Source organism: Scyliorhinus torazame, chromosome X (genome assembly GCF_047496885.1).
Source record: "Scyliorhinus torazame isolate Kashiwa2021f chromosome X, sScyTor2.1, whole genome shotgun sequence".
Classification (NCBI taxonomy): Eukaryota; Metazoa; Chordata; class Chondrichthyes; order Carcharhiniformes; family Scyliorhinidae; genus Scyliorhinus; species Scyliorhinus torazame.
This window is the reverse complement of record NC_092738.1, coordinates 5487598-5501910: the sequence shown is the minus strand read 5'-3', so window position 1 is coordinate 5501910 and position 14313 is coordinate 5487598. Positions and strand designations below refer to the sequence as shown.

The window sequence follows — 14313 nt, the reverse complement described above, 5'->3', positions numbered from 1 at the left end:
GAAATCTAAAGTCTTGAATTTTCGTAGGAAAATCAAGGAAGGGCAATATAGAAAGGGTGCAATTCTAAACAGGTTGAGGAACAGAAAGACATGGGGGGTATATGTGCACAAATGTAAGTGGCTGGGAAAGTTGAGAAAATGGTGAAAAAGACATATGGGATCCTGGGTTTTAAAAACAGGCATAAAAGAGTACAAAAGCAAGGATGTTATGGCGAACCTTTATAAATGCTGGTTTGCCCTCAACTGGAGTATAGTGTCCAATTTAGGTCAGTGCACGTTCGGAAGGATATGAAGGCTTTAGAGGTGCGGAAATGATTTGTAAGCATGGTTCCAGGGATGAGGGACTGCAGTGATGTAGATAGATTCAAGAATTCGGGATGTTATCCTTCGAGAAGTGAAAGTTTAGAGGTTTGATAGAGGTGTTGAAACTCATGAGAAGTCTAGATAGAGTAGATAGGGAGAAACTGCTCCCACTGGTAGAAGGATTGAGAACCAGAGGACACTGGTGAAGAGACATCATTTGCAGGGCTACAGGGAAATGACAGTGGGTGTGCATGTGTGGTGGTGGAGTGGACGCAGAAAGAAAGACTAGCTGAACTGGAGAGGGCTGTCAAACACATGGCAGGTTAAATGGCCTTCTTCTGTGCTTTATTCTATGATTCTACATTAAGAATTCAGATTCTCGAACTGACATGAGAACTCATTTTCTCTGGATGATTTGTCCAGGCCCCTGAATTATTAATTCAATAACATCAGCACAAGGCTAAATCGCTGGCTTTGACGGCAGGCCAGCAGCACGGTTCAATTCCCGTACCAGCCTCCCCGAACAGGCGCCGGAATGTGGCGACTAGGGGCTTTTCACAGTAACTTCATTTGAAGCCTACTTGTGACAATAAGCGATTTTCATTTCATTTTCATTTCCTTACCATTACATAGAGATGAATTACTCTTCTGTGGCTAAAAATGACGGAGGAAGGATGTCCAAATAAACACAAATACATAAACCCCTCTGCGACGGTAATATGTGCCTTTTGCTTTAACACCTACCATATTCCTGAAGCTGGCACTGGTGGTTTTTGTAGCATTGCTAAACTCCAATAAGCTGGTATTGTTCATGATCTCTCCTGTATTTTCACTGGAACAAAGGATATGATAGCTTCACATTTTTGAAGTATATAAATAGCCAACATATACAAATTAAATCAAACTTTTCATAATGGACACAGAAGAAAATCTATGACTACACCAAGACTTTAACATACCCTAGGGCACAGAAGGACTACGGAATAATAAACTTACAAATCAATAAACCCACAACAATGCTTCCTTGGCTTACCTGTTGAGAACCTACTTGGGTCAGCCATGGGCCTATGGGTTAAGTGTTGTGCTACCATTTTATATCAAATACTCTGCCAGCATTCACTATTTAGCCTCACATTTGAATAATGTTATCTTTTTGAATAATGTGGATGGCACGGTAGCACAGTGGTTAGCACTGTTGCTTCACAGCGCCAGGGACCCAGGTTCGATTCCCGGTTTGGGTCACTGTCTGTGCGCAGTCTGCACGTTCTCCCCGTGTCTGCGTGGGTTTCCTCCGGGTGCTCCGGTTTCTTCCCACAAGTCCCGAAAGACGTGCTGTTAGGTGAATTGGACATTCTGAATTCTCCCTCTGTGACCCGAACAGGTGCCGGAATGTGGCGACTAGGGGCTTTTCACAGTAACTTCATTGCAGTGTTAATGTGAGCCTACTCGTGACACGAATAAAGATTATTATATTATAATGTGCCTTTGGGGGAGACAGTGGAGACTTGCTGACACCTGTGGAATTGTATCCCAGCGTCCCATCTTTGGAAGTGGAGGGGCAATGCATGGAAAAAAATCCATTTTGAATTTCATCTACTTTTCTTTCACATTCATTAAGTGTGTAACCTTAAATCTGACTTAAATTTTGGAAACTTAAGAAATTGTGAATAAATTCTAAAATTCTGTTAAAATTCCTGTATTAAATATACCATGTTGGTATCTTTCCTATTACACAAGATTAAAACTCCCGTTATATCAGGTTTATTTCATGCCCGATGCGCAGAAGCATCAGACCATAATATATTACACAGGAAACAGCATATCCTTCATGTATTGTATAGGGAAGGAGACCCTATATGTATTACGCAATGAACAAACGCATACATATGGGGGTTGAAATTGTTCTTACCTGTGTATGTTCCCATGCTGTCTCATAACTCTGGCCTGTTGTTCTGTAATGATTATGGCTTTCACAACAGGAGGCTTTGTTGGGGCATTTAACTTCACTCCAAGCAAAAAGCGAACAGTTGAAGAAAACTTACTTTGAGTTTTTAGTACCTGTGGTGGTTGCTTTTCCACAAGGAATGCACTGCAAAATAATGGAAACCGGTTAAAATAGCCACTTAGTATTGATTATGATTGGTTCAATATTAAAATTTATTGAAAACACTGTTTATTGACTTCCGGTGGCGTGGACGAGCAGGGCGGCCGCAGCAACAAGAGCTCCCGCCGGTGGCCGCGATTCGCGGCGATTTCGGGGAAATCCCCGAGTCCTCACGCACCCCCCGACTATCGTCGGCCGTTGGGGCCGTCACGAGCAGCCAGCAGGGCCGGTTTAAAAACCGGCGAAGAACCCCGCGCGGGTGTCGGGGTCGGAGGCGCTGGGCCCGGCGTCGAGGTCAGAGCAGCGGGGGCGGAGCTACGAGGAGGCCGAGGCGGCAGGCCCGAGGTCAGGGCACCATGTAGGGAGGGTGCTCCACGTCGGATGGCTCCCACCTAGGAGGAAGAAAGAAGGTTGAAGCCTGGTCCCAGGGGAGCTCTGGGTGAATGCAGAGGAGAAAGAAAGAAGGTTTAAGGAAGTTTGGTAAAAGGTTTTTTTTCTCTCCCCCTTTTTTTTTCAAAAAAGAATAAGTCAGATTGATGGAAGGACAGGAGGGTGAAGGGGAGAGAGGAGAAAAGAAAGAAGATAAAAAACAATAAACCGCTAAAGGATGCGAAGAGCAGCGTCGAAGAAAGGAGGCAATTGCGGGTCCGCCGCCGAAGGAGAAGACGAGCAAAAGTGTTGACAGGATGGCGGAAGCCGAGCTGCGAGGCGGGGCCGCACTACTTACGGTGGAGAAGATGACCGAGGTGATGGCGGTGGAGCTGGAAAAACGGTTTGTGAGGCACATGGAGGCCTTGAGGAAAGAGACGGCGGTCGTGTTGAGGTCATTGTTGGAGGAGGCAATCGACCCGATCAGGGTGGAGGTGGCAAAGGCATTGGCCGAGGTGAGAGAGCAGGGCGAGGATGAAGGTGGAGGTGGCAAAGGCATTGGCCGAGGTGAGAGAGCAGGGCGAGGATGAAGGTGGAGGTGGCAAAGGCATTGGCCGAGGTGAGAGAGCAGGGCGAGGATGAAGGTGGAGGTGGCAAAGGCATTGGCCGAGGTGAGAGAGCAGGGCGAGGATGAAGGTGGAGGTGGCAAAGGCATTGGCCGAGGTGAGAGAGCAGGGCGAGGATGAAGGTGGAGGTGGCAAAGGCATTGGCCGAGGTGAGAGAGCAGGGCGAGGATGAAGGTGGAGGTGGCAAAGGCATTGGCCGAGGTGAGAGAGCAGGGCGAGGATGAAGGTGGAGGTGGCAAAGGCATTGGCCGAGGTGAGAGAGCAGGGCGAGGATGAAGGTGGAGGTGGCAAAGGCATTGGCCGAGGTGAGAGAGCAGGGCGAGGATGAAGGTGGAGGTGGCAAAGGCATTGGCCGAGGTGAGAGAGCAGGGCGAGAAGATGAAGGAAGTGGAGGAGGCCGTGTCACGACATAGCGACCAGGTCACCTCGATGGGGGACGAGCTGCGGAGGGTGGTGGAGGTTAACAGAGGGCTCCGAGCAAAGCTGGAAGACTTGGAAAAGCGCTCAAGACGGCACTATTTGAGAATTGTGGGCTTGCCCGAAGGGACAGAGGGCCCAAGGCCAACGCACTACTTCGCTAAGATGTTGGCGGAGCTGATGGGGGAGGGTGAGAGCCCCACCCTGTACGAGCTAGACCGAGCTCATCGGTCATTAAGGCCGAAGCCCAAAGTGAACGAGCCGCCAAGGGCAGTAATTATCTGCTTCCATAAGTACTGCTTGAAGGAGAAAGTATTAAGCGGGGCGAAGCAGGAGCGTGAGGTGCTGTGGGATGGTACTGCGGTTCGGATTATCAGGACTGGACGGTGGAGTTGGCAAAAAGACGAGCGGCGTTTGGGCGAGTGAAGGTGGCTTTGTACAAGGGGGTGCGATTTGGTGTGGTGTACCCGGCGAAGTTGAGAGTAACATATAACGCCAAAGACTTTTATTTTGAGACAGCGGAGGCGGCTGAGGTGTTCATGAGGGCAGAAGGCTTGGGACAGACATGAGGACCGGAGCTGGAAGAGAGACTGTGGACTGTGAGCAGCTGGAAAATGTACAAATGTTACAACTTTCTTTTTACTGATTTGTATTGAAATTTACCTCTCTTTGCATTGTTATAGAGTTCAAGTTAATGGCGTTCTGTGTTGCGACGGTTAAATGTTATGTTAGTGAATTGTAGGGGTTGGATTGTTGGGTTTGTTTTGGTGTTTCTTTCTCTGGGACTGGGTGGAAGGGGGCGAGAGGTCTTGGCGGGGGGGGGGGGGGAGCCACCCGCGCTAGCTAACTAAAGTCAGTTAGTGAACGGGGGTGTGGTGAGAGGAGGGCTGCGGACATTGGAGCCTGGATAGCAGGTTTCAATGGGCCTACGAGGTGAGCGAGAGGGGGGGGGGGGGGGGGGGGGGAAGGGATGGGGATGTTTTTGTAGGGGGGGGGGGGGGGGGAGAGAAGGGGTTCGATGTTAACAATGGACAGGGGCGGGTTAGGCTTATGGGGCAGAGCCCGGTGGTATGGTGATGGTGGATAAGAAAGGTGGGGGGTGAGAGACCCCCAGTAAGGATAATCACGTGGAACGTGAGAGGGCTAGGAGGTCCGGTCAAGAGGTCAAGGGTGCTTGCACATCTTAAAAGTTTGAAAGCCGATGTAGCAATCCTGCAGGAGACTCACTTGAGGGTGAAGGACCCGGTGAGACTTAAAAAGGGCTGGGTTAGCCAAGTGTTTCACTCCGGATTTGATGGAAGGGCTCGAGGGGTAGCGGTGTTGGTTGGCAAAAGAGTACGCTTCCAGATGGAGAAGGTGGTGGCAGATCAGGGGGGTAGATATGTGATCGTGACAGGGGCACTGGAGGAGAGATTAGTGGCGCTGTTAAGTGTATACGGTCCCAATTGGGACGATGTGGGATTCGCGAGGAAGGTGTTTGGGGCTATTCCCGACTTAGACACGCATGAGCTGATTGTGGGGGGGGGACTGGAACATGGTGCAGGGGCCAAGGTTGGACAGATCACGGCCGTGCTCGCTGGTCCCATCAGGGGGGGGCGAAGGCCCTGGCTGGGCTAATGGTGGAAATGGGAGGGGTGGACCCTTGGAGGTTCCTGCACCCAAGGGAACGGGAGTACTCATTTTTAAGGAGGTGTTCAGGGTAATTTCCAAGGTGGTGCATGTGAGACTGGACCCGGGTCCCCAGGAGGCCATATTCGGGGTGTCGGACCAGCCAGGGTTGGAAGCGGGAGCGGAGGCAGATATCATAACCTTCGCCTCGTTGATCGCCCGAAGGCGGATCCTGTTGGGATGGAGAGCAGCCTCTCCACCCAGTGCCCTGGCGTGGCGGGGGGACCTGTTGGAATACTTGACCCTTAAGAAGGTTAAGTTTGAACTGAGGGGAAGCTCGGAGGGGTTCTACAAGTCATGGGCACTATTTATTATGCACTTTCAAGAACTGGATAACATCGAACATTAGTTGGGGGGTGGGTGTGGGGGCGAGGGGGGCTGTGTAGATTAAGGGTGACTATGGGTAATCCCTGATTCCTTTTTGTCATTTGTTTATGTAAACATGCGGGTTGAGGTTTGGGGGTTGGTGGGCAGATGGGTTCGTTGTTATTATGGGGATTGACGTATCTTGCTGATTAATGTTTATTGTTGATGGGTGTAAATGTGGGAGAAAATGTGAAAAAGGAGAATAACATTTTTTTTTTTTTTTTTTTTTAAAAACACTGTTTATTAATTCTTCTTTATCCCTGTCAAGCTCGCTGCCCCATTGGCCACTTGTGACTCTAGGAGATGCGTGACAGCAGCCGAGAAATAGGGTTGACTCTCCCTCTCTCCCTGCTGTCGGACAGCCATTAGCCTCTACTTAATGCCACTTCACAGTAGCCGAGACAAAGGACTGTGTGCAGAATTAATGAATAGGTGCGCATCAATAACAAACACACTGACACACACACACAGGCTGAGAGGCAGAGCTGTTTAGCAATAACAGCTCTCAGGCCTCACTATTGCCTCATCACATTGAGTCTTGTTGAAATAGACATTCAAACACCTGATACAAAATTTTTGCCAGCGCTCCTCCATTCAGATATCCTGTTCGCAGTGAAGATAAACCGCTACATCCCAAATTACTGTGTTTTGCGCAAGAGGAGGTAGTTGTTGCTGTACATGTATTATAGATTGTGTCTGGAATGTAGAAGGACAGTTCATTCACACAAAAAAAAAATTAAACTATTGCTTTAGATTGCACTACCTCTGCATTCGGACCCTATTCCACAGGGAGGGTTTGCTTTATATCAGGACACAAGTTGAATGCAGAAAATCATATTAGTTTGCGCTTGCAGCTCTAATTGAATACAAGAATATAAGAAATAGCAGCAGGAGTGGGCAAGGCAGCCCCTTGAGCCTGCTCCATCATTTAATGGTACAAGCAATGTGGTAATAAAGGAGTTACCTTCTGACCAAGTTATTGAGTAAGGAGGAGAGTTTGTCAGGCACTCCTGATATCTGGTCACTAGCAATGTCTTCACATGTGCTAATTAGCCCAAGTTCTTGCTGAATCTGACAGTTCATTCCTGCAAGTTTATCACACCTGGAATAAGAGCAGACTTTGTCATAAATATTTAAGCCTAAATAATGAATCAAAAGAACACACTGAGAATTCTACCAACTGAAGTATTGGAATGCTAAGACAATAAGACCAAAGTTAGCATTCCAAATGAAGCCCAACATTTCAGCTTTCCTTGGAGGATACGCTTCTCCAGTTCTACCCGAGTGACTGCGGCGAACTAGCACCTTGTCACACGATTGCAGCGCAAGCTTTTCATCAAGCACCTTAAAAGAAAATAACTGATGGATAGCTGGTATGACTGAAGCGCTAACTATCTTAAACAGGAGCAAAATATCTCAGTGTTTCACCAACCACCAAAAGAGCTACATCAACCTCAGTGGGCATCTTGTCATTAATTCAGAGTCTTCCAGCAATCCGGGGTATCACAGCAATTCCTCGAACACAAATGGGTATGTGGTTTGGAGGAGGATGCTCAACCCTCTTTAAACAAAGAAACACTGAGATACATAGACAGGTTACATCCACAGTTCATACCCAATCTGTGCTCGGACAACTGATCTCAGCCAGGGCAATGATCAGGGTACCACAACTGGCTTTAGTGGCCTTAGGCTAGAGAAAGAGAACGAGTGAGTGAGGAAGAGAATCGGCTTGGATTTCCATTCCTATTGTCAACAGGTGCTGAAAAAAGCAGATGTGTAAATATTAGCAAAGCCAATATGGTGCTTTTCAGAAGCAAATAATCACCTGATACCCACTAGGTTTTATGGGTGAAGAATGGTGACTTGGACAAGGCACTGGAATGCTGCCAATGTCTCCAGAACTATCCTAGAATTCAGGGGAGGAGACATTGACATTTGGTGGAGGGAATGGTATTTTAAAAAATCAGATTATGTTAATTATATATCCTAAATGTTTATTTCTGAAACAAGCACCGAATATGTTGTCTCTTTAGCAAAAGCTACTAAACCTATTTTTATATAATCCAAATTAGGTATGTTTTCAAATCACTAAAATTGCACTTTACAAATCAATCTTCTTTTTTAAAATTTAGAGTGCCCAATTCATTTTTTCCAATTAGGGGGTAATTTATCGCGGCCAATCCACCTACCCTGCACATCTTTTGAGTTGTGGGGGTGAGACCCACGCAGACACGGGGAGAATGTGCAAACTCCACACGGACAGTGACCCAGAGCCGGGATCGAACCTGTAACCTCAACACCGTGAGGCAGCAGTGCTAACCACTGCGCCGCCGTGCTGCCCCAATATATTATTTTTAAGAATCAATCTGTTTTTTTGCTTTCATAAACTGGACGTTTATCAAGGTATATTCAGGATGGCTTTTTGATTAGATTTGAGAATGTCAGGCAAGCCAAGAAATGCCTATTTGAAATGTATCTGTATGAAGCTCATATATTGCCATTCAAATTCTGCTTCACTACATTTAGATTCTACTCCATCACATAAAAGCCGCACACTGATTGATAATCATTTTAAAAACCATGACCAAATGGTTGGCTGCACTGATCCTCCATAAATGGAAAATTATAGATGTCCAGAACTATTTCTTTTGGTTTGGGGTCTGATTAGGAACAGTGAAGTAAATTGAAATGCTGTCTGCTGAGAGAGGAGTACTGTCTCTTTCTATAGCTCAGCAAGGAACCCCAGTGGCAGACTCAGTTACTATAGCATTTGAATACTAAAGCATCGGATTACTGAAATTCTGTACCACCAGTTCCTGTATTAGTTTGTTGACGTGGTGTATATATCAAGACTTAGTGCTTGCAAATTCACAAGCAGAGTTATAAAGGTTGCATATTGGTAGATAGCACTGAAATGAACTCTCAGTACATCAAATTTGTAAAGTAAATGACCATAGCATGCTTTCCCCTTGGTGGTGATTTAACTTGAGGATCACCACACCTCAGGCGAGGGCAAGGTTGAGAAGGCCTCTTGTACGGGCCTTCATGAATAACCTCAGCTGGTACGGCAATTAAGCCCACACTGTTGGTCTCGCTTCGCATCATGAACCAGCTGCCCAATCAGCTGAGCTAATCCGGCCCCAGGCCAGTTCAATTCAACCAAGTCCAATTCCCGTACCTTTGGAGGTTATCCATGAAGGTCCCACCTTCTTAACCTTGCCCCTTGCCTGAGGTGTGGTGATCCTCAGATTATATCACCACCAGTCAGCTCTCCACCTCAAAAGGGGAAAGCAACCTATGGCCATCTGGGACTATGACGACTTTACCTTTACATCAAATTACAAGAGACCCATCAAGTTAAGACTCTTTCTGCTGCTCGTTCAATCCACTCATTTTGACTGCCAGTGTTCCTTTCTCTCAGATTGCCTGCATTTGGTGCAAGTACAGTATTTGTAGTCTTACACCTGGCCAAACATCAATGTTTGTGAATTTAGTGCTGGTTTCCCACTCTCCCCTTTGACTCTGTTGCACATACTATGTCAGTGAGTTGGAACAGTAAGCATTGTGCCGTAATGTCTGTTCTCAATGCTGCTACTCCACTGGTAATCCTATCGTAAACTCCTGATCTCCAGCGGTTTACAATTCCCAAGGGCAAAGAAAAAGCAGGAAATGAACTGGAGGGGGGTGGTGGTGGTGGTGGGGGGGGGGGGGGCACCGGGTATCGTTGTATGCGGACGATCTGCTATTGTATGTGGCGGACCCGGTGGGGGGGAATGCCAGAGGTGATGCGGATCCTTAGGGAGTTTGGGGATTTCTCCGGGTATAAGCTCAACATGGGGAAGAGCGAGCTGTTCGTGGTGCACCCGAGAGACCAGGAAAGGGGGATTGGTGAGCTTCCGCTAAAAAGGGCAGAAATAAGTTTTAGATACCTGGGGGTTCAGGTGGCTAGGAGCTGGGGGGGGGGGGGGGGGGGGGGGGGGGGGGGCTGCATAAGCTCAACTTAACGAGGCTGGTGGAGCAAATGGAGGCGGAGTTCAAAAGGTGGGATATGCTGCCGCTCTCCCTGGCGGGTAGGGTGCAGTCGGTTAAAATGACGGTGCTCCCGAGGTTTTTGTTTCAGTGCCTCCCCATCCTGATCCCTGAGGCCTTCTTTAAGCGGGTTAACAAGAGTATTATGGGGTTCATATGGGCGAAGAAGGCCCCGAGGGTGAGATGGGTGTTCTTGGAGCGGAGTAGGGACAGGGGGGGGGGGGGGGGGGGTTAGGGTTGCCAAACTTATGTGGGTACTATTTGGGCTGCCAACGTGGCGATGATACGCAAGTGGGTAATGGACGGGGAGGGGGCGGCGTGGAAGAGGCTGGAGATGGCGTCCTGTGTGGGCACGAGCCTGGGGGCGCTGGTGACGGCACCGCTGCCGCTTCCTCCGACGAGGTACACCATGAGCCCGGTGGTAGCGGCGACCCTCAAAATCTGGGGGCAATGGAGACGCCACAGGGGGGAGGTGGGGGCTTCGGTGTGGTCCCCGATACGGGAGAACCATCGGTTTGTCCCGGGGAAAATGGATGGGGGGTTCCTGAGTCGGTATAGGGCAGGTATTAGGAGGATGGGGGACCTGTTCATAGACTGGAAGTTTGCGAGCCTTGGGGAGCTGGAGGAGAAATTCGGGCTCCCCCCTGGAAATGCTTTCAGATATATGCAGGTAAGGGCGTTCGTTAGGCGACAGGTGGTGGAGTTTCCGCTGCTGCCGGCGCGCAGGGTCCAGGACAGGGTGCTTTCGGAGGTGTGGGTTGGAGAGGGTAGGATCTCGGCAACATATCAGGTGATGCAGGAGGAGGAGGAGGAGGCCTCGGCGGAGGAGTTAAAAGGTAAGTGGAAGGAGGAGCTGGGGGAGATCGACGAGGGGATGTGAGTGGATGCCCTGGGAAGGGTAAACTCTTCCTCCTCTTGCGCGAGGCTCAGCCTGATACAATTTAAGGTGCTGCACAGGGCACACATGACCGGGGCAAGGCTAAACCGGTTTTTTGGGAGTGAGGACAGATGTGCGAGGTGTTCGGGGAGCCCAGCAAACCACACCCACATGTTCTGGGCATGTCTAGCGTTGGAGGAGTTCTGGAGGGGCGTAGCGAGGACGGTGTCGAGGGTAGTGAATTCCAGGGTTAGGTCTAGCTGGGGGCTCGCAATATTTGGGGTGTCGGACGAGCCGGGAGTGCAGGAGGCGAAAGAGGCCGGAATTCTGGCCTTTGCACCCCGGGTAGCCCGGCGGAGGATTCTGCTTCAGTGGAAGGATGCGAGGCCCCCAAGCGTGGAATCCTGGATTAACGACATGGCAGGGTTTATTAAATTGGAGAAGGTGAAATTTGCCTTAAGGGGATCGATGCAAGGGTTCTTCAGGCGGTGGCAGCCGTTCCTAGACTTCCTGGCGGAGCGTTAGGAGGTGGTCAGCAGCAGCAGCAACCCAATAAACAAATAAACGTTAAACAATAGTGCATCCCCTACTAAACACGAACTTACTATTGTTTACTGTTTAACGTTTATTTGTTTATTTATGCACTTTTGTTCTTGTTGTTTTATTATTTGTGTAAGGGGGGGGGTTCTATTTTTCTGTTGTGATAATCTGTGAAAAATTTCAAATAAAATTTTTTTTATTTTTTTTTTAAAAAAGAAAAAGCAGGAAACTTGCAAATTCTATGATGACAAGTCAAAAGGACAACATCAGTAAAGCTCTGTTGGAGTCAGAATAGGGAGGAGGGTACAACAAGGATGTTGGGCAAGTTTAGAAATACACACCCTACACTGTACCTGAAGCACATGTGGGGAGCTTGAAAGAAATAGGCAACTGGTGCAATTCTGAAGAATAGTAATATTCAATGAAATTTGACATTGGTGGCCAGGACCACAAAGTTTTAATCTAACAAGGTACTCAATACATAAGTACACCACTGTATATAAGAGTAGGGTTGAGATTGATGCTTGGTGGGTGGCCCTTCTGTATGCCCTGCAGTCAAGAGGCAAGTTTGAAATAACATCTATAAATACATATTTTTAATAAATACAAAGTGATCAACTACAGGCTCATCATTCAACAGAAAGTGGTTTGGCAATATATGTATCAAATTTCTCAAGTTATTTCTAATCCTGCAACACTGACATAATGAAAGAGACAAACAATCTATTATTCAGCCAAAATTTCTACCATTAATTATGAACAAGTGGGCATTTCCAGTCAACTTTAATTCAGAGCATCTTAATTTGACATTTTGCGCCTACGTGCCAATTTATTTGTAAAAGACTGTGCACCAAATGGACTGAATCTGGTTCCTCACCATTCCTGAAGTGACCCCAGGTTGTCCTCAAAGTAGGCACCATTTCCTGACAGCTGTAGTCGTCGTTTCCAGTCCTGAATCATATTCAGCACAAGGCCCTGGACCTGCTCCAGAGATCTCACCGCTTCCAAGATGCTGTAATTTCTCTTCTGTTAAAAAGCCATTCAAAAAACCCAAAAGATTCATTGTTAGCCTTAAGGCATGTTTACCCTATTAAGTGGGTCCCAGGGAGCAACACTCAAACAACTTCTGTCTGCCCAATGTGTTTTGTGCTTGCTCTCCCCATGGGCTTGTTGGAGCCAAACCAGAGGACAGAGACCAATTTCTCTCTTCATGCACAGGCATCACGCATTGCTGCAGATCACAATGGCCGATATTTAATGTTTAGTGCCAGGCAAAACATTAAAGATAAAAAGGGAGCTATCATTCAACATGCCTAGCTTTGTTGACATGTGGCTGGATAGAGGTCTTTTTTTTTGTATATCGACTTGTGTAAACACTCTACCACACAAAACTCATGAATCGCAAAGCAAAGGCAAAATAATAAAACAGAATAAATCAGGAGGCATATGATAATTGGGAGGCATGCATTCAGCTACAAATTAGTTTGAGGCTTCTTCCCACCCCCAACCCCATTCAGCTTGTGTGTTTTTCTATTTACACCAAGCCTAAATGAATACAAGATTTATACCCAATTTAGTTCACCGTTCCTGCCCCCTGTGGCAATTTAGCCCATAAACCTTTTTGTAAAGTTCCTGCACAATTTTATAAGAGCTCTGGCATTATAGTGAGTGAGAGTTCCTGTGTTCTGGAATAACGCACCACAAACTCAAAAAGTAAGCACCAATTAGTGGTTCACATCCATTTTAATTTAGAGTTTCTTTGTGTACCATCTTTTCCCCTTCTTTCCTGCTCCCCAATCATTAACTTTTTCCAGCTTAACATTGGCAAGACCAAAGTCATTGTGATCTACAAAATTTCCCCTTTCCAATCACTTCCCTATTGTTTTGCAATCTGTGTCCCATCTGATAATAACAAATTCATTATCCAATTTGTAACTAAAATCAGTATCTTCCAGCTCTAAAATGCCCAATCTCCATACTTCCACCCCACTGTAACTGAAATATTCCATAATGCTTTCACCTCCAAGCTCAGGTTCTTTACCCCTCCTATGCAGTATCCAAGGTTCTTTATTCCAATAGACACACACTAACTCATCCAAACATCTGGCACTGCATCCTACCTTGGACTAAATCTGATTCATCTCACCCTTGTCTTAATGATATCCTTACACACAATACGTTGATTTCAGAATCCTCACCCTTTTTTAAAGATTCCTCCACAGCCTTGGCCCTTCATATCTGTGAAACCTCCTCCAGCATTATGTTCAAGTTCACCCCTCTGTTCTTCTAACTCTAGTCTGTGTTCGCTCCCCAGTTCACCTTCATGGCAGAATTTTCAGCTATCATGGTCCTGCAACCCTTTATTCTTTTCCTGAACCGCCCCACTTTACTTCATATCTCTAACTTCAAAAGCCTCAAAACTTCTGTGTCTTCAGCATCTTCTCCTGAATGCAGCTCAGTGTCTGTTGTCATAAGCCCCCCCCCCCCCCCCCCGCCACTTGCCCATTTTGTGAAGTGCCTTGGGACGTTTCGCTGTATAAGGCGCCATATAAATGTAATGTTTTGGCTGCAATTGCCAATTCAGTACATTATTACTGCATCACAGTGACACAAAAAAAAAAATCAGCAAAAGCTTTGGGATGGTTGCCTAATGCCTAGGCAGACATAGAACAAGTTAATACTACTGAGACGACCAAAAGTCTTCAATGAAGCTTTGACCATATAACTAATTCGTATGACTAGTTTTTTTTAAATATCCCATAACTTCAAAAGGCTCCTAACTTTGAATAATTCAAGTGTTGTGTAATCAAATGAACTTAATCCAGTCGGCAATCAAGGTACATCAGACTATTTGCATTCTGCAAACTGCTATTAGTGACAGTAAGCCAATTCTCCCTTTGCATATCATTTTCACTTGTTCAAAGACACCATAATGTGTCAGTTTAAAATTGTTTCTCAACTTAACTGAAGAAAATAGAAAGAATCCAAATAATTTTTTGCTAGTTCAGTCCGTT

General features: G+C 46.9%; 1 protein-coding gene across 5 annotated transcripts in view; it reads right to left on the bottom strand.

Annotated features, from left to right (window-relative positions):
- LOC140405375 (signal transducer and activator of transcription 5B-like) overlaps positions 1-14313 on the bottom strand; it is a 304409-nt gene that overhangs the window by 103361 nt on the left and 186735 nt on the right. For all 5 annotated transcript variants that reach the window (XM_072493699.1, XM_072493700.1, XM_072493697.1 and 2 more), the window contains 4 exons: positions 12177-12325; positions 6818-6955; positions 2213-2392; positions 1048-1135 (listed from right to left, as the gene is read on the bottom strand). In XM_072493699.1, coding sequence (XP_072349800.1) covers positions 1048-1135; positions 2213-2392; positions 6818-6955; positions 12177-12325 — 555 coding nt within the window. The remainder of the gene's footprint in view (positions 1-1047; positions 1136-2212; positions 2393-6817; positions 6956-12176; positions 12326-14313) is intronic.